Source organism: Anarhichas minor, unplaced genomic scaffold, assembly GCF_050575085.1.
Source record: "Anarhichas minor isolate MPS153535 unplaced genomic scaffold, ASM5057508v1 ptg000042l, whole genome shotgun sequence".
NCBI lineage: Eukaryota > Metazoa > Chordata > Actinopteri > Perciformes > Anarhichadidae > Anarhichas > Anarhichas minor.
The window spans coordinates 8668347-8686521 of NW_027466488.1; the positions used below are offsets into that span (position 1 = coordinate 8668347).

At 42.8% G+C, this 18175-nt stretch overlaps 1 protein-coding gene across 1 annotated transcript in view; it reads right to left on the reverse strand.

Annotated features, from left to right (window-relative positions):
* ano1a (anoctamin 1, calcium activated chloride channel a) overlaps positions 1 to 15189 on the reverse strand; it is a 72093-nt gene extending 56904 nt beyond the window's left edge. The window contains exons 1-2 of the mRNA XM_076109867.1: positions 14454 to 15189; positions 3128 to 3258 (exon numbers count right to left, since the gene is read on the reverse strand). Of these exons, the coding sequence (XP_075965982.1) occupies positions 3128 to 3258; positions 14454 to 14526 (204 nt within the window). The 5' untranslated portion in view covers positions 14527 to 15189. The remainder of the gene's footprint in view (positions 1 to 3127; positions 3259 to 14453) is intronic.
* Positions 15190 to 18175: the final 2986 nt, after the last annotated feature.

Below are 18175 nucleotides of genomic sequence, written 5' to 3' on the forward strand. Positions count from 1 at the left end.
CACAATGCAGGTGAATGGAGTTTCATTTGCGGCACTCACAACATTAAAAAGAATTCGATGTTAAAAATGGAACATCTACTTGTTTTTTTTACATACTGTGGACAATCCACAGACCTCAATGTCAGCAGCTTTCGTAGTGACTATGTCTTCAGTAGAAAGTATTTCCAAAGCTAAATACCACGAGAGGTAAGTGAGAAACCGGCCCCTTAAAACACATCCCACTAGAGGAAAAGAGAAAGCTGCTGGCAAGCAGATGCACATTTGGCACCAAAACTTCCTCTGAGCCCAACAAAATAATTAGTTTCTTGCACCAGTGACTGCATATAATAATCAAATATGCAAATGAGCTCTGAAGCCCTATTTCATTGAAATTGGCCATGGCTGCTTTTCTGTTAGGCCCAATTTAGGATGTCAGTAATATTTAGTCCTAATCATCAAATATTTTCTCAGCTTGTACTCCCAAAACCATGATTTAATTATCTTGTTATTTCCAGCTAAATTACAGATTTCTCGTGATTCCAACTGATTAACCTGAATTACCTTATTTTCTCAAAACACCAAATGATGTGGAGTTGTGTTCATATTTTTGCTATAAGAGAGGTAAAACAAAAATTCCACAATTAAGGAGTTAATTATGTTAAGACAAAGCGTCTTCATTTTTCTTCACTAAAGGCCAAGATTAGCAGCAATAATCAAACAGACTTCAATAGAACATGAAGTACAGGAGAGATAATAAGTGGATGGTGAAACATTTTAGTTGTGATTAAAAGAATGCAACACTTGATCGATCATTCGACCTGCAATCATATTTTTGCCACTTGGTGTCACGATTAGGCTTTGCCTTCTGTGTGTGTCTTTGTGTAGCTCCACACCCTCCTCAATCTACCTGTCAGCCACTCCCTCATCATCAGCCTCTGATCACTAATCAAGCACTCCCTCCTCATCAGCACAACTCCCCTCACCTGTTCAAGCCACGATATAAACTCCTGCCTCTCAGTCACTCTTTATCAGATCATTGTCATGTCAACCCGCCGGTTTGGCTCGTCCTGTTCCCGGTTTCCCAGTCTACCTGCCCTGCCGGATTTCCACCCTCGTCTCTCATCTCGTCCTTGGTTTCCCTGCTGTTTTCGATGTAAGATTCCTGTTTTCCTGGTTCATTAAAGACCTGTTTCACTCTACTTTTGGTAATGTCTGCATTTGAGTCCTTGGGGGCTGTTAACGAAACTATGACTATGATAAAATCTGCTCCTAAAGTTGATACGTACAAATGTTCAGCAACACGAGCCATCAGTGGGCCTTCGCAAGTCAATGTTGACTTTTAGTTTTTGGGGAAAAAACGGCCCACAACAGTTGATGAACATTCTCAAGCCTGGTTTCATTTAGACCTCTGTCCACCAATATACAAGACTTCTCTCGTTTTTGTTTTTTGTGGCAATGAAAATGCTGCCTGATTAGAGAGAGCTGCTGAGCTGGAAGAATATCCTTAAGCTCAAGTGGCACTTAAAGCGCTGCTCTCTTCACAGCCACTTCACCGCTGCTCAAGCTCAATATTCTGTTGCATTTTTAGTCCTTTAACATGTAAAACAAATCGCTTCCTGTCCCCCTGACACTGGGTGATTCTATAAGCAAAAGCTCAAGAATGTGCTACATCCCAGATCACTGCCGTGTTATCATACGGAGCAGAACACTGTAAATACATATAGGCGTTGATTCAACAAATTCAATTTATGAATGCAATAAAGATTAGTGCACCACATTTCTTTGGGTAGTTCCCACTGCGTTCATGAACATTTCCATAAAACGGTAATGTCTCATGCAGAATTGAGTCGTGTACAATATACCGGAGCCACAGAGGATCAATTATTTCCTAACTGTGCAGAGCCTGATCATGAATCGTAATCACGACTCAGAGGTGACATTGGTACTATAGCCGGTATGTTGGCCTACTCGCATGTGCTCCCGACCTTTTATTAGTCCTTATAACAGAGCAAAGCTCTCCTCAAGAGTAAACAACACTGATGCAATTTACTTGAAGGCACAATTGCAGTCAATGGTTTCAGTTTCCTTCGGGAAATCATTATTTTTTTTTTTTTTTAATCGTGCTCCCCATTGCTGTGTGAGCAGGTGCACAAATCGTTGTGGGAAAATGTTGCATTAGCACATTGACTGTGTACAGTGTGTCAATGAAATATTAATGAATACTTTTCCCTCGCAGACGCTAGATTTAAATTAAAATGTGTGTTAACAGCCTCCCTCGGATCTAGCTACCAGTCCAATCAGGGAAATTAATTTATTTCTCATGATAGGAGCTTTATAACCTACTGCTCTACACACGGGACACACATATTACTGTAAATAGAACCTTCATGGAGTGCTAATACTGTTAAAAAAAACTTCCAATCGGGTTCTTCCTAATTGTGAGCCTTGATTGTTGTGGGTTGCACTGCACCACAACAGACAAAACAAGTCAGCTTGGCCAACTAACCATCTACAAGAGAACAATGGTGAGGAATTTGTTTGAGGTTTAATCGTGGATTCACATCAGCTAGTATTATCCATGTTTCATGCTGTCTGGAGACAAAGACAATATAAATATATATCAGTCATGTGAGTTAAATGTTCGCGGCGTCATAACTTTCTTTGCAAAAGCGTTTCCATATCACATTTATAGCATCATCTCTTTCTCGACAAGAACAAACCTCAAGCAAGCGTGAAAACCTTTAAAAACTGAGGAGGTTTTATCAAATCTCGCCGTGTCCATTCAGCTTTTCGAACGTGATACAATAAATGTACATATGCGAATGGTGCCATGATCTGAGACTCTTAGGGTCACTGTACGTCCTAAAAAAATGACTTTAGAAAGACTGAAGATATTTAATATCTAATTACCTATTACAGGCCCTTTACACCATTCATGACCCCTATCAGATCAATTCACGTCAGCGTTAGTAGTATGTACATGCATCATAGGCTTTTATGACTCATTAATCACAAATCTTTATATCCTGTCAACTCCTTGAAATATTTGTACCTTTTCGTGAAACATGTAACTGATCAGCGCCACTGTCTTCAGTCCCTGCTCTACACCACAAATCATAACAATGACAACATGGATGTAGTGTCTTACTATGGAGTCGTTGCTCCTGGAATCCAGGCTCTTCTCCTCGCCAGAGATTGGCAGGTAGTCGCTCTTCCTCATCGTGGCAGACACGTCCAGCTGTGGGCTGCCTGAGCGTTCACGAGCTAGGGCAGGAGAACCTGGGGGAGGAATGGAGAGAGGGCCGCATTAGCCGTTTGAGTAATTATCTCAAAGATAGCGCTGCGCATGCTGAATTTAATGCCTGCTTTCCGAACTGCCTTTTAAAAAAAATCCTCTTTTTAATGGATTCTTTTGCTAAATTATACTTTTGAATGGCTGTCACGGTGAAGAAGAAATTCCTGCAAAGTCTGCCTATGTCAGGGGCATAGTCATGCACAGGTTATGAGACGATGGTAACCTGGACCTGAACAGGTAAAACCCCCTCCCCCGATGCCCAGACATAAAGAGGACACACAAAACAAATACAGATAGCGTGTTGTTTGTAGTTGACACACCTCTGCTTTGATATTATACTACCACACATTATACAACAGGAAGCCATCAAAGACAGCCTGAGACACAGCGTCTATACTCCTAAAGCAGAGCTGTTCTGATTTACATGACTTTACTTATGCTACTGTATTTGAATGAAATGTCCCGGTGGCCTCAGTATGCTGCGCTGCAGTAATATGAAGTAAACAAAACACGAAAAACAAATATCGGGTCAAATTTGCTTGTAGAGAGACTGAATATAAAAAGACTCTGATCATGATGTTAACAGTCACTACAAACCACCCCTCAGGCCCCTTAGCCCTTTGGGCCCCTTGCCCAGTAGGCCTGTTCTGTAATCCATCCATGGGCAAAGCTATAAGTACATGACATTGTGAGAGAAGGATAATAATTAGCCATATTCATTTTAGCTGTATACGTTTATTGATGCCGTGAGGATTTATCTTGCACAAACGCTTGGATATCATTTTGATTTGCTTTTCATATCGATTTTTATCCGTTTGCACTGTGAGGATCCTCAGTTGCGGCTTTGACGTGAATATTAGCAGTTCGCAATGGGAAAAAGTTACATATCCTGCCAATATTGGCATCAAGAAGCTTTTAGAACAATACTTTGTGATACGTTTTGTTTCCATGGAAATAATTTTGTTGTTTAATCTAAGCTCATAGCGCATTTCATCCCCTCGCAGCCCAGCGCCCTGCCGGACTTGACGTGATGTCAGTAAACACATCATGGGACTCTGTGGCCGGCTCTTTGCACCAAAGAAGGGAAGAAACACAGATAAACTGTGGGATGCACTCGCCACTCTCTCCACCCTTTACAGGAAACAGCTGTCACCATGGATACCGATGGACGCCTTGCTTGCTTACAAGCTGCTCCTCTGTAATATATCCGAAACAAGCATGTTCTTTTTGCGTAATGATCCAGCTGTCACGTGATTGGCGCAGTGTCATTACTGTACAATTGCACCTGAGTATTATCTCAGAAAAGGTTGATGGGTTTTTAGTTAGTATTACCCTCAGGGAGCACAAATGGCCGAGGCATTTCAACAAGAACACCTTCCTTCCTGTAATGAAGCTCTGACCAAAGAGAAAAACTCATCAGTCACAGGCACAGCAATAAGCAGCAAACACAGTTAATTATCTGAGTCCCTGCTTCTACCTGCTCCCTCAGGTGGGCCACAGTCTAATAATCACATTTCCTGACAACTCTGACGGATATCATTAATTAATAAAAGCCCAGGAGTAACAGAAAAAAGTTGAATGTGCCTCTCTTGGGTGTGTGGAGCACAGTATCACTGGAAATCTGCCTGTTACATACTGCAAGACACAACTGTTATGGCATTACCTGTTTAAATAGGAAAATCGTCTTATTCTCATTCATCAGATATTCACTGAAATGACAGCGGCCTCTCCATGTCTGGTAAACACAGTGTTAAATGTTACTTTAAATCTTAGCCCTTGTCTGTTTTTTGGAAAAGATAAACCAGGCTCACATGTCCTCGACTAAGTCTAAAAGTGTCTGGCATTGCTGGAAGTTGGGAAGCTTCCATACAATACTGAATCAACACTTTTGGAAAAGCTGCCCAGCCTTAACCCGCTACGAGGACCAGGGCCACGAAGCCGAAGCAGAGCCTACGTCTACCAATCCGAATGAGGAGGCGGTGTGAGAGGAAACGTAAACATTGAAAACGAGCCAGCATTCATGCCAGGCTAAAGACTAATGTCAGCAGATGTTTGGTCCCTGGACAATAAGCTGGACTCTTACAGGCACCTTCAGAGCGAGATGAAGGACTGTCGTTTCTTTGCTTTCACTAAAACGTGGCTTTATGGGAATATCACCGACTCGACCCTTCAGCCAAACGGACGCCTTAACCTTCGCTAAGTGATTGGTATGCGAATGCTCCGGTGGTCTCCAGTGAGTGGAACACATGACCATGATGTGCCGTCCGTTCTATCTACAGATGAAATTAACCAACATTATCATCGTGGCAGTGTACATAGCTCCCAGCACGAACACCAAAGAGGCCGCATCACTACTCTACAGGACTATCAGTGAACTGACAACTTTTTCAATCCCAGCCAGAGATTTTAAGGAAGCTGCCACCTACGAATATGTAACTGACATCTCCATACATGCTAACCTGAAGCCATGGCTGTCCACTGAGGTCCGCGTACTGCTGATGCTTCCTTTGAATCTGGGGACATAGCAGCCCTCAGATCAGCTTGGACTAACCTGTCCCTGGCCATCAGGGTATCAAAGTGCACGTACAGTATGGACGAGAAATCCAGCGCCAACTCATGGACACAGATGACACATGCGGCGTATGAGTGTATATTGGATCAAATCACATAATTATGGAACCATAATTATGTGATTTGATCCAAGAGGCACTCTATAGGCATCCAGGAATTAAGCGACACTAAGCAGGTAAATTAAGGGGGCGCCTTTTTCCAAGGCGAGGCCCACAATCTCAGACTTTGAAAACGCCTGCTACAGAGTATAGGGGGCAGCGTTTAGGATCTTCCAGGATCAAAAAAGACCCCTCCCACAGACTACTATCTCACTGCCATGTGAAAAAGGTTACCGGAGAATCCGGGAAAGGCCCTCTGGACTCTACAACAGATTCTTCCCCCAGGCTTTCAGATTCCTCAACACCCTGCGGCCCCCAAGCTCAACATAACGAGCACAGACCAATGGAAATGAGGCCTTTAAATCTAAACTTAAAACTCGTCTTTTCACCTTAGTTGCTTATTCTTCGATTACTTCAGGCTTGTACCTGTAACCTTTTATCCTTCCGGCGATCAGTCCCGGTCTCAGTGGATCTATTAAGTCCAGTACTATAGTCCGTGTTTGTCTTGCTGAAGAGAATACTGTTACGTTTCTGAAGAAAAAAACACTGCATCTCTTAACCTCTCAGTTTGTTTGTAGTCCCACAAGCACATGAGTGTCCAAGTGATGAATCCCTCTCTCCTTGTTCTATCTTTTCACTTTCTGTGCCGGACCATCAGCCGTCCTGGGACCTCTCTGTCTCTCTCTCCCTTTGCTGTCAGGGCTTCATTCCAGATGTTTGGATCTGGATCTCCGTCCTTCAGGAGACTCAGGCTCTCCCCTTTTGTCTTTCTCCCTTGTGTGCATCTTTCATGTTTACAATCTATCTGTCTGTCTTGTGAGAGAGATCCCTCCTCTGTTGCTCTTTCTGAGGTTTCTTCCATTGTTTCCCTGTTAAAGGGTTTTGGGGGAGTTTTTCCTGCATCTGAATTGGGGGTCTAAAGACAGAGTATGCTGTGCAGATAGTAAAGCCCCCTGAGGCAAACTTGTGATTCGTGATATTGGGCTATATAAATAGAATTGGCTTGACTGGTGTTTTGGCTTTTGTGGCATTGAAGGGAGAGCTCCTGTAAACTGCATTTTGCTACTCAATATTCTTTATATCTGTCATTAAATTCTCTCTCCAGTGTGTCACAAACATTACACCTGCTTGATTAATCACAGAACATCATGCTGCTGCACTTAGCTATGATACATCCATTTCAACAGTCATTTATGCACAGTCCAACTCCATTTTCCCATATTTTGTAGTCGTATGGAAGAACATCCAAACCTAAATACATCATTTTTTATTTGTGCTGAAAAATGTGTGACATTGTAATTCAACCCAAACAATTAATTTCAGTAAGTGATGAAAATTAACTTGTAGGCATTGTAAACTTGCCTCACGTAGATGATTCCTCACAGATATTTAGTTGTAATGAAAATAAGTGAAAACACGATCTGTCTGACGGTAAACGTCTGTCCAAACCCACACAATGTGGTCGTAATGTAGAGTATAGGCTATTTAGTGAATGGGCTCAAATACACAAAACCACCATTGTAGTCCTTTAAAGCAGCACTAGACAACTTGATGTCAGTGGTTGTAAATGTCTGAGTGGTGATCCGTCTGAATCTCAGAAGACCTTGAACCTACACACTGGTGTAGTGGTTTTCTAGTGGGCTCAAACACACACCGCCCTACCAGTGCTGAGTGGTTCTATAAAGCTTCACATGTTGGTGGCTACAAAGAAGTATCTTTTAAAGAATGTTGAAGACTTTCTAAAAGTTCTAAGAAGTGATGTCTATTTGCTGCACACAGACATACGTAAAGTCTACACTTGTTGTCCCTGTACTACAGCGGCATGCTGTTTGGATTGTTCCTTCTTTATTGTCACTCTAAATGAGCAACTGTTGACTGTGTAAATCCTAATTTCCTCCGACCTGCTGCACTATTTTGAAAGAAATATCTAATTGCGGTTATTTTGACTGAGATATTAGAGGGAAAGATCATTTTTACATCGTTGTTCTCACTTTCATTGAATAGTAAAATGATTATATGTGATTCTTGGGGGGATCCAATGTTTTCTTAAGTCTGCAGACTATGATGTGTAGGCCAGGGAATCTCTGCAACACAACAATACTTCATTTAAAATGGTATTTTGACACACATTTGGCCTTCCTTGCAGCAGGCCATATTGTGATTTACATACAATTTCGACTTGTCACTGCTAAATCTGCTGGTGGTCAGTGGGAGTCGCTAGTGTCGTGAGACGAGATACCTTACTGTTTTACTGACACATGACCAAGCATAGGTATTGTTGCTATGGCGATCCACAACTGAATATACCTTCCACAGTGATTTTGTGAAATTATCGAGTTTCCTGTTATACAGTCAAGCAAAACAAGTATTATCCAGACCAACCCAGTAGTTCTGTCTCTTTTGATAAAGCTGGCTTCTGTACATGAGAGCATAGCTGAATATGCAGTTATTCCTCTAATGGTTTCTATACTGCCTTACAGTGGGGGAAGGCTACAGTGGCTGCGTTGCCTTTTAGAGCTCCAGAGTGGCGGATGAAGCAAAAGCCTTCAAGTAAACCAAAAGAAGCTGTCCGCACAAGAAAAAGGACTGCGCCAGTTGTTCCTTCAAGCACTTAAATGTCCCGTATCTCAATCTTCCAGACAACAAGCTCTTTGTGGTGGTGCACATTATGACTGTCGTCCCTTAGAAGCAAAGGCAGAAGTAGCATGGTGATGTTATACCGCTGCAGAACCTCTTCGGGCAGAAGGTTGAGGTGGACGGCCGGGCGGACAAAGTGTGTGCGCAGTTCGCATCGATAGGTATGAAGACTTGTTGCACCAAAGCTAGAAAGCCATGGGATATATAGATGGAAAATGTTAGCCGTATTTCTTTATGGCAACTATACCAGAGTAGTTAGCCATGTTTCCATTCAATTCTCTAGCAGATTTTAAGCAAATCCTTTGAAATGTTGTAAAAAAGAACTGCAAATTAGGAGCGTTTCCATTAACTGGTTTGGAGTGATTAAACTGAGCTACAGCCTATTGGTCAGAAGTTGGCGCTTTAGCCAGCAGACAGAGTAGAAGCAGTTACGGTTTGCCAACCAGAAACTTGGCCATCTTACTCATATACAAGAGAAAAAGGGAGAGGTTCAGGAATTTGTTTCAATTAGTATTAATTGTTCTTTCATGTCATGTAGCCATGTTTCATGTTGTCAGGAGAGGAAGATAATATGAATATATATCCGGGAAGATGACGACACAGTCATTCTACAGTTGTCCACCTGGCCAACTGTAGAATGTATGAAATAATAAAACTACTTTCATAATATGCCTTTTAAATAAAATAAATTGGATATTTAATGTTTTTTTTAACAAATGGACATCTACTGTCATAGCCTGGCTAACTGAACTATATGATCTGCCAGTAATTGATATGGCATTATGACATTCACATTGAGAAGATACAGCATAACTTGTTATACAGTGCAAGATTAGATGGTCAGACGTCTCTTGATAAGGTTATCATGAACATACAAGCTCCCAATCTCCCTCTTCCTATAGCTAGCTACTCGACTAATAAGTTAACTTGCTAAACACTGGCTATGCACTAGCCTAGACAGCATGCTAGTGTGAGATAAATGGATTTTTGACGAACTAATTTTATATTGTAATGTGTGTTATAGTTAAAACGGCCAGCAGGTGTCGCCATCTCACCACTAGGGGGTTGTCTGTGCATGGTATTCACGCTTCCTTGTAAAGTTTCTCAGAAGAAGAACAGCAAGAGAAGAGTGTAAAGCAGAGAACAGGCACCCTCAATAAAACATTTGTTTAAACTGTATTCAAGGTGAGATTTCGATTTTAAAGGCACACATTGTTTAGGTTAACTGTTACGCTTGTTAGCTAAGGCTAGTAAGAGATTGTAATTCACTGTTTGGTAGAAAACTGTTGATAGGGCCGTTATTAGCATTAGCCTAACAAGCTAACCCGTTGGTGAATGTGACCGCATAGTTATTGTGGTATTGTTTGCTGAGTTTGGACGTTACTAAAGCTCAGAAGAAGAACAGCAAGAGAAGAGTGTAACGTAGAGAACAGGCACCCTCAATAAAACATTTGTTTAAACTGTATTCAAGGTGTCTGCTGCCGTTCTTTGGTGCGCCCGTCATCATACACTGACGGGAGGGCAACACTAGCGTCATTAGCATGTTAGCATCGATCTCTAGCTTGATATTATAACCATCAGCATGTAATAGGCTATGTAGCCAGAGCCAGACATAAATTATACATCAAGCTAGTTGACGTCTGTCACACTCGGATAAAATATTTACGTTGACAGACAATCCGTTGAACTTGAAGATCTGAAGACTGAACTCATGAACTGTTTTTTGATTCGTGGAGAAATTATTTTGAGTATTTAAAATACAAAATTACTCCGCTCTAAAGTATTTTGTTACAAATTACGTTCGATTTTTATCGGCCCTATCAAATACAAATTACAAAATACTCAAAAGTAATTGAAATACGTATTTCAAATACAAGTAATAGAAATACTGCCCATCTCTGCGTTTAGCGCATCATCTTATTTTTCCATGAAGGCAAAAAAGACGTCAAGCGAGTGTAAAAACTTTTCTTCGCAAGTGAGAAAGTTTTTGTGAATTTTGCCGGTTCCATTCAGCTTTTCTAATGCGATGCTTCAAAATACACATAAATATACGTAAATGGAAAGGTGCATACGGACGGGTCCTTGACCTCTAATGACTGACACGTGAGGCGTGCAGCAAACATGAAGGAACAGAACAGGCTGGTTTTGTTTCCTGCTATGGACTTGATGTTGCATGTCTGGCACGGCACATTTGTTTTGTTTATTTTACAGTACATCCGCCTTTATGCACTGCACAACTCGCATCAATCCAAGCATGCATCCTATACATATGTGTTATATGTCTGGTTATACAGCTATATAAACATATTATTTTATGTAGTTACAGGTATTCCATGAGGACACAACCCCCTTGCCCAAGACTCGATAGCTTCTGCCAAACGTTCTAGCTGGAAGCCGAGACAGGCGGCAACCCAGCGTGGGTCTGAGTTCTGCTTTTGGCAACATGAGATGTTTTCACTGTAAGTCAACAAGAACCACTGTGATCAGTCCACCTGTCTGAGATTTGAATCTGCCCTTTCTACTTTGTTAGCTATTAGAGCAAAGCTTACACATCCAGTGAAGAGGTAATATCTCCAGGCGAAAAAAAAAAAAAAAAGTGGAATACTCATTTCCTGGTTGCCTTGAGAACTGGTACTGGGAACACGCGGCGGTGTTACCTGCAGAAGTAGACAAGCCACTTTTCTACCTGCCAAGCCCATTGTTACAGAGGAGTGGGTTAAACTGAATGGTATAATGATTTAACAGAATGTAGTGGTGTCTCGTGACACTGTTGACGCTGATGGGCACCGTCAAGTGTGTTTGCATATACAGGTGCTGGTCATATAATTAGAATATCATCAAAAAGTTGATTCATTTCACTAATTACCTTCAAAAAGTGAAACTTGTCTATTATATTCATTCATTACACACAGACTGATATATTTCAAATGTTTATTTCTTTTAATTTTGATGATTATAACTGACAACTAAGGAAAATCCCAAATTCAGTATCTCAGAAAATTTGAATATTGTGAAAAGGTTCAACATTGAAGAGACCTGGTGCCACACTCTAATCAGCTAATTAACTCAAAAGACCTGCAAAGGCCTTTAAATGGTCTCTGTCTAGTTCTGTAGGCTACACAATCATGGGGAAGACTGCTGACTTGACAGTTGTCCAAAAGACGACCATTGACACCTTGCACAAGGAGGGCAAGACACAAAAGGTCATTGCAAAAGAGGCTGGCTGTTCACAGAGCTCTGTGTCCAAGCACATTAATAGAGAGGCGAAGGGAAGGAAAAGATGTGGTAGAAAAAAGTGTACAAGCAATAGGGATAACCGCACCCTGGAGAGGATTGTGAAACAAAACCGATTCAAAAATGTGGGGGAGATTCAGAAAGAGTGGACTGCAGCTGGAGTCAGTGCTTCAAGAACCACTACGCACAGACGTATGCAAGACATGGGTTTCAGCTGTCGCATTCCTTGTGTCAAGCCACTCTTGAACAACAGACAGCGTCAGAAGCGTCTCGCCTGGGCTAAAGACAAAAAGGACTGGACTGCTGCTGAGTGGTCCAAAGTTATGTTCTCTGATGAAAGTAAATTTTGCATTTCCTTTGGAAATCAGGGTCCCAGAGTCTGGAGGAAGAGAGGAGAGACACACAATCCACGTTGCTTGAGGTCCAGTGTAAAGTTTCCACAGTCAGTGATGGTTTGGGGTGCCATATCATCTGCTGGTGTTGGTCCACTGTGTTTTCTGAGGTCCAAGGTCAACGCAGCCGTATACCAGGAAGTTTTAGAGCACTTCATGCTTCCTGCTGCTGACCAACTTTATGGAGATGCAGATTTCATTTTCCAACAGGACTTGGCACCTGCACACAGTGCCAAAGCAACCAGTACCTGGTTTAAGGACCATGGTATCCCTGTTCTTAATTGGCCAGCAAACTCGCCTGACCTTAACCCCATAGAAAATCTATGGGGTATTGTGAAGAGGATGATGCGAAATGCCAGACCCAACAATGCAGAAGAGCTGAAGGCCACTATCAGAGCAACCTGGGCTCTCATAACACCTGAGCAGTGCCACAGACTGATCGACTCCATGCCACGCCGCATTGCTGCAGTAATTCAGGCAAAAGGAGCCCCAACTAAGTATTGAGTGCTGTACATGCTCATACTTTTCATGTTCATAATTTTCAGTTGGCCAAGATTTCTAAAAATCCTTTCTTTGTATTGGTCTTAAGTAATATTCAAATTTTCTGAGATACTGAATTTGGGATTTTCCTTAGTTGTCAGTTATAATCATCAAAATTAAAAGAAACATTTGAAATATATCAGTCTGTGTGTAATGAATGAATATAATAGACAAGTTTCACTTTTTGAATGGAATTAGTGAAATAAATCAACTTTTTGATGATATTCTAATTATATGACCAGCACCTGTATGTTAACTCCAGCTTGTTAATATTGACTGGAAATATTCACGTTGTGACAAATAGCAAGTAATCCTTGGTTTCTGCAAATCATCTGAGTGGCATATACATACAGAGATTATGTAGAACATGTGAATCCGATCCAATGAGCTCACAGGGCAGTGCAGGGGCGGGAAATACAGACACGTGTTGTGACAATTGCCAAAAGCGTTATCTCCGACTCCGTGCAGGCCCGCCCACAGGACCAGCTGGACCCCTGAAAAGGTCCCGTGAATGGGCCCCTCCCTCAAATCTGCTTTACTCACATCATCAACGCACGCACATGTTCTCGTTCTCCTACTGAACACACTCCAGTCACTCCCAACATTAGCTGATAGTTAGTTTAGATCAATACGTTCCTCAGGTCATGAGGGGGAAAAAACAACAAAAAAGGCTACATATTACTAAAGCAACAATAAATACGTTTATTTTAGTCGGTGTAATAAGTAATGGTGAATATTTTGGTTATCATTTCTCGTATAGCGGCTGGCCCCCCAGAATGGTTCCCCCTTTTTACCCTCCAATGAGCGGCCCTGTCATTCAAACTGATTCAGATGGTAACTTTAAGTTTAAAGCTGTATTAACTATAAGCAGAGAATGATTTAGCTCGGCTCCCCTCAGTGCTGGAGCTTAGGACTCACAACTTTACTGTTTCAGGCTCACCGCTCTCATATGTCATGTTTCCAGCAGCAGCAGGATTTTTGAAGTTGATCATTAAATCTAAAGTATATCTTTATTCTTTATTCTTGCCTGACACCAATTGAAACCCACGTACATGCATACATGAGCACCCATATGCACACATACTTACCTGTTTTTTTTTTGTTTTTTAATTATTATTATATATATTTTTTTTCCCCATCTCAAAAGGCTCATGGACATACACACACGCTCACACACATGCACGCACACACACACACTGACTATATGATGTTTGCTGGCTTGTATCCCACTGTTCTTGTCATCCTCTTGTTGTTATGTATATGTATTGTCTCTTGTCTTTCAATAAAAAAATTAATAAAAGAATAAAAAAAGTATATCTTTATGATTAAGGTTGGAATAAGTTCAAAACCACCAAGGAAATCATTTTGGTAGAAGCATGCTTAAAATTACCATCACGTCTACAGCAGCAGCATCTTAATGTAAAAAGCTAATTAGATGGGCTCCAGGTGTGCGAGGACTCCCTCCAAACAAACATCTGGCGCCGTACGGTGCGCTCATACGCGTTATCAGCAGCAACAATCCACCTGGAGCAACCGCAGGGAATCTAGGGATTTCATCAAATTTGACAGACGCACAGCTTTATTTTCCCTCTACGTCTCTGCCCGCGCGCTCAAATCACCATCCTCATCATCGGCATCATAATCCTGCGTGTTTTGCAATTTTTTTTGGGGGGGGGGGGGGGGGAGTGGCAGTCAAAGCGCTCTTACCGGGTTCCTCTGCGCCATCGCGGTGATTTACGCTCCCGAACAGCTCGTCGTCTCCGTCATCCTGTCGCTCCATCTGGTTTAAAAAGCCGCTCCGAGTCCAGGTCTATACCGTGCCGACGCTCTCTCCGCTACAGCATCTATCCCTCCCGCGTGTATCCTCCCGCGTGTATCCCCTGGCTTCACAGCCGCCTGCGCTGTTGCATGGAAACGCTGGACGGACAGCTATAGCACTTATTCATTCTTTAGGAGGAGCCGGCGGACATGATTGTCAAACTGTCCCCTGTCGAATTTGTCCAAAATAAAGTATTTATCCGAGATGTTTCCAATATTTTGAGTATTTATCTCAGTGAGATGATTAGGCCTACTGCAGGTGTAAACAAATCCTGCACAAATTACATCGTCTGTCAGAATGAGACAACTTTGTGCTGAAGCATCTCGTGTGTGAGGGCGTTCTCTGTCTAAATGGGATTAACCACTCGCGCACAAGACAGCAGAGTGATAACGCGCAGGGAAACTGAGCGAAAATCGTGCCAAAACGGACTAGAATGATGTTGCATTCGGGTCCCATGGGAAAAGGGGGACATGTGGGGCTGCCTGCCTCACCTGGATACAACTCATCTCGGTTTTCATCTGATAAATTGAAACTGTTCACCTCAGCTTTTAGAGTAGTAATTGTCACAGGAGTTGTGGAGTGGATCCTTATCGGTTTGTCGATCGAGTTTGCAATTTTCCTGAAGGTCCTGTTTAGTTTAAATTCCATGGTAGGGAGGTAACTTCAGTTTATAAGATATGGAAACCATGCAAAGCATAATAATGCACTCATAGTTTGCTTGTGTTTCAACCAACTATAATTTCCGTACTGGATAAATTAAAAACTTTTGTACAACAATCTTTTTTGTTGTACAAAAGGTGGGAGTATTTTTTCTTCATCCAGGTAGGCTATAGTTTCTGAGGATTCTGGAAATACCTTCAGAGCATCAGGAGGTGTTGTCAAAGGTGCCAAATTCAAAATCCAATGCGTCAATTGCCTCCATGCAGCTCTCAACATGGCGACAACTGAGCCGGCGGCTAGCAGCTAGCGGTGCTACCAGTGTAAACGGCGGCGACAGTGCTGACAGAGCTAAAAGTGTTAACTGTGGAGGGAACCTGGGGGTGGGGTGCTACACTTAATCCGTCGGTCGGGACCATAGGTCACTACGGCGTTGGCGGCCATTAGCTAGCCAGTGGGGCGCGCTCACGCGTACTTACAGATGGCCGGCCTGCTATGGCAACAAAGCACAGAGAAGCTCAACACACAGAGAGAGAGAGAGAGAGAGAGAGAGAGAGAGATCAGGTTCCTCCAGTATATCTTTACATAGCTAATATATGTTTGCTGAAATATTAATGGTCTATAAAGAACCGTCTGTAGAGTATTCATGCCTACTGGTTATACATTTTTCTGAAAATCAGATGATGGTAACACATGATTTGGGGCTAAAGGAGTAAGGGAGGGGGGGGGGGGTATTTTGCTTGCATCATATTAACTGACCTGGCAGATACTGCACCATCCCTCACTGTTTCATGCATAATGGGAACGGACATCATCAGCGACTGTATAACATACTCTTCCATTTTTCGTTACCATGAGACGTGTGAGTATTGTTATCTCCAATGGTTATGAACGCAGCATTGTTTTCGAGCATCACTGCGCCAGCTGGTGCCGCCCACACACGCCGTAGTTCTCCAGTAGCCGAAGTGGTCGGAGGCGCACGAGCGAGTTCTGTAGCGGTGTCTCGCGTAAAAGCGTCTCGCGGACAAGGAGAGAAGAAAGGACACTTCTAGACACCTCCTGTCGACGTAACGGATTAATACAGAGCAGTTCTGCATGGAGATTGAATAGCCACAAAATGTCCTAAATATCTGCAGCCACGTTCCACTACATGTCCCAAACAAGTTTTTTGTTTTGTTTTTGGTGTGTAAATGATTATTTTCCCCTTTATCTGCACAACTATCTGTTACACCGCCTGCCCGCGTGCTGTCAGTCGCGAGGACGCGCTCCTTGCCTGGGCGAGAGAGACGGAGTTTCCAGGGAGAGATGCGGTGAGCGCATTGCATTCATATCACAAACCAGCCTCCCCACCAAGATGAATAATAAGTATTTAAATCCTACATCACTTCCCTATTCATTGGCCAACCGATGAGTGGACACGAATCAATCGAAACCTCCTCGCTCAAACTGCCCCTCGAGACAAAGCGCATCAATCAGACTTTACACGAGCGTGTAAAGGAAACTCCCAAATCATTTCCACCTCGTTTTGTTATTTTTTATACTGGAGCCCAAAACGCTGTCCAATTAGACGACTGTGTCAGTGTTAAAGTGCAGCAAAAACAACAACAACCACAAGCAGATCATAGATAGCATAAAGGGGGGGGGGGGGGGGGGACTGTAAAGGTGCCATTTTACATGCAGAACAAATGAATTAGAGAGGCGCAAACAAGTGCAGGTTTCTAAATAGTTTTAAAGGAGTGAGATGATTTGCATATGAAATGGATGATTTACCTTTTCTCCAGAGTTGAAGTGAAGCCGTTTGGCTTAGAAGATGGACAGGAATAAGTGCAGGTCTTGGCTCAGGTAACACTTCCCACTCACCTGTGTGTGTGTGTGTATTTGTACAGATGGGGCGGAGGAGGAAGTACTTCTGGCCTCCTCAGGTAAAGTCTCTCCTCCCACACAGCGGCTCCGGGAGAACGAGAAGTCATTGGTGGGTTGTGCAACGTGACAAAGTAGAGATGTGGGACTGCCGGTTGGCCCGGGAGCCCAAAGATAACACATTCTACAACAAAACCTACAATTGACAACCGGTCAGGGCCAGGTCCGTCTCTCTTTTGTTTTGGTAGATGATTTGTCACGGGGCATGATGAGGACTCAGACGCAGACAGTCAGGTGTAGTGCAAAAAAGGTTTTTAATGAACCAAAAACAGGGAATCCAGGGACAAGACAAAAGACGAGGGGTAAAATCCGGCAGGAAAAGGCAGAACAGGCAGACTGGAAAACCGGGAACAGGACGAGCAAAACGGGCGGGTTGGACGGGAAACAAACACAATGATCTGGCAGTGAGTGAGTGAAAGACAGGGGTTTAAATAGTGACTAGGCAGAGTGAACAGGTGAGACTAAATGAGCTGATGAGGTGAGTGAGGAGCTACAGAAAGAAACAAAGACACAGAACACACAGGGCAAAGCCTGATCGTGACATGATTTAAGTTATTTCTTATCTCCGCGTTAGGTAAATGGACCCAGGCACTAGGTCCTAGTGACTAGGATTTCAGCCAAGCTTACAGGAAGTATCCTCAGAAGAGACAGACATTCCCATACAGGCATGTGTGGACTTGCAGGAGACTGCCAGGAAGCTTTCAAACACACACCCAACCTCCGACCTCACTCTGGAGGAAAGGAATGGTTAAAGGCGACACAGAATCCGTAGCCGTTATTGAATTTATGTGTGGTATAATAACGAGTATAAAAAGCGAGAGTCCCTTAGTGCAGGTGGGAGGGGTGGTGGTGGTGGTGGTGGACGAGTCAAACAATCACAGTACTTTCACCCAGGAGACCGTTGTTCCTGTCCGGTGTGAAACTAAAAGTGAATGTTGAGTTTTTTGCGTAACGTTGTTATGCATAAGAACGTGTGCTAATGGTGGTTGTTATTGTTTTATGCTACTTACGTTGTTACATTAGAATGTCCCTG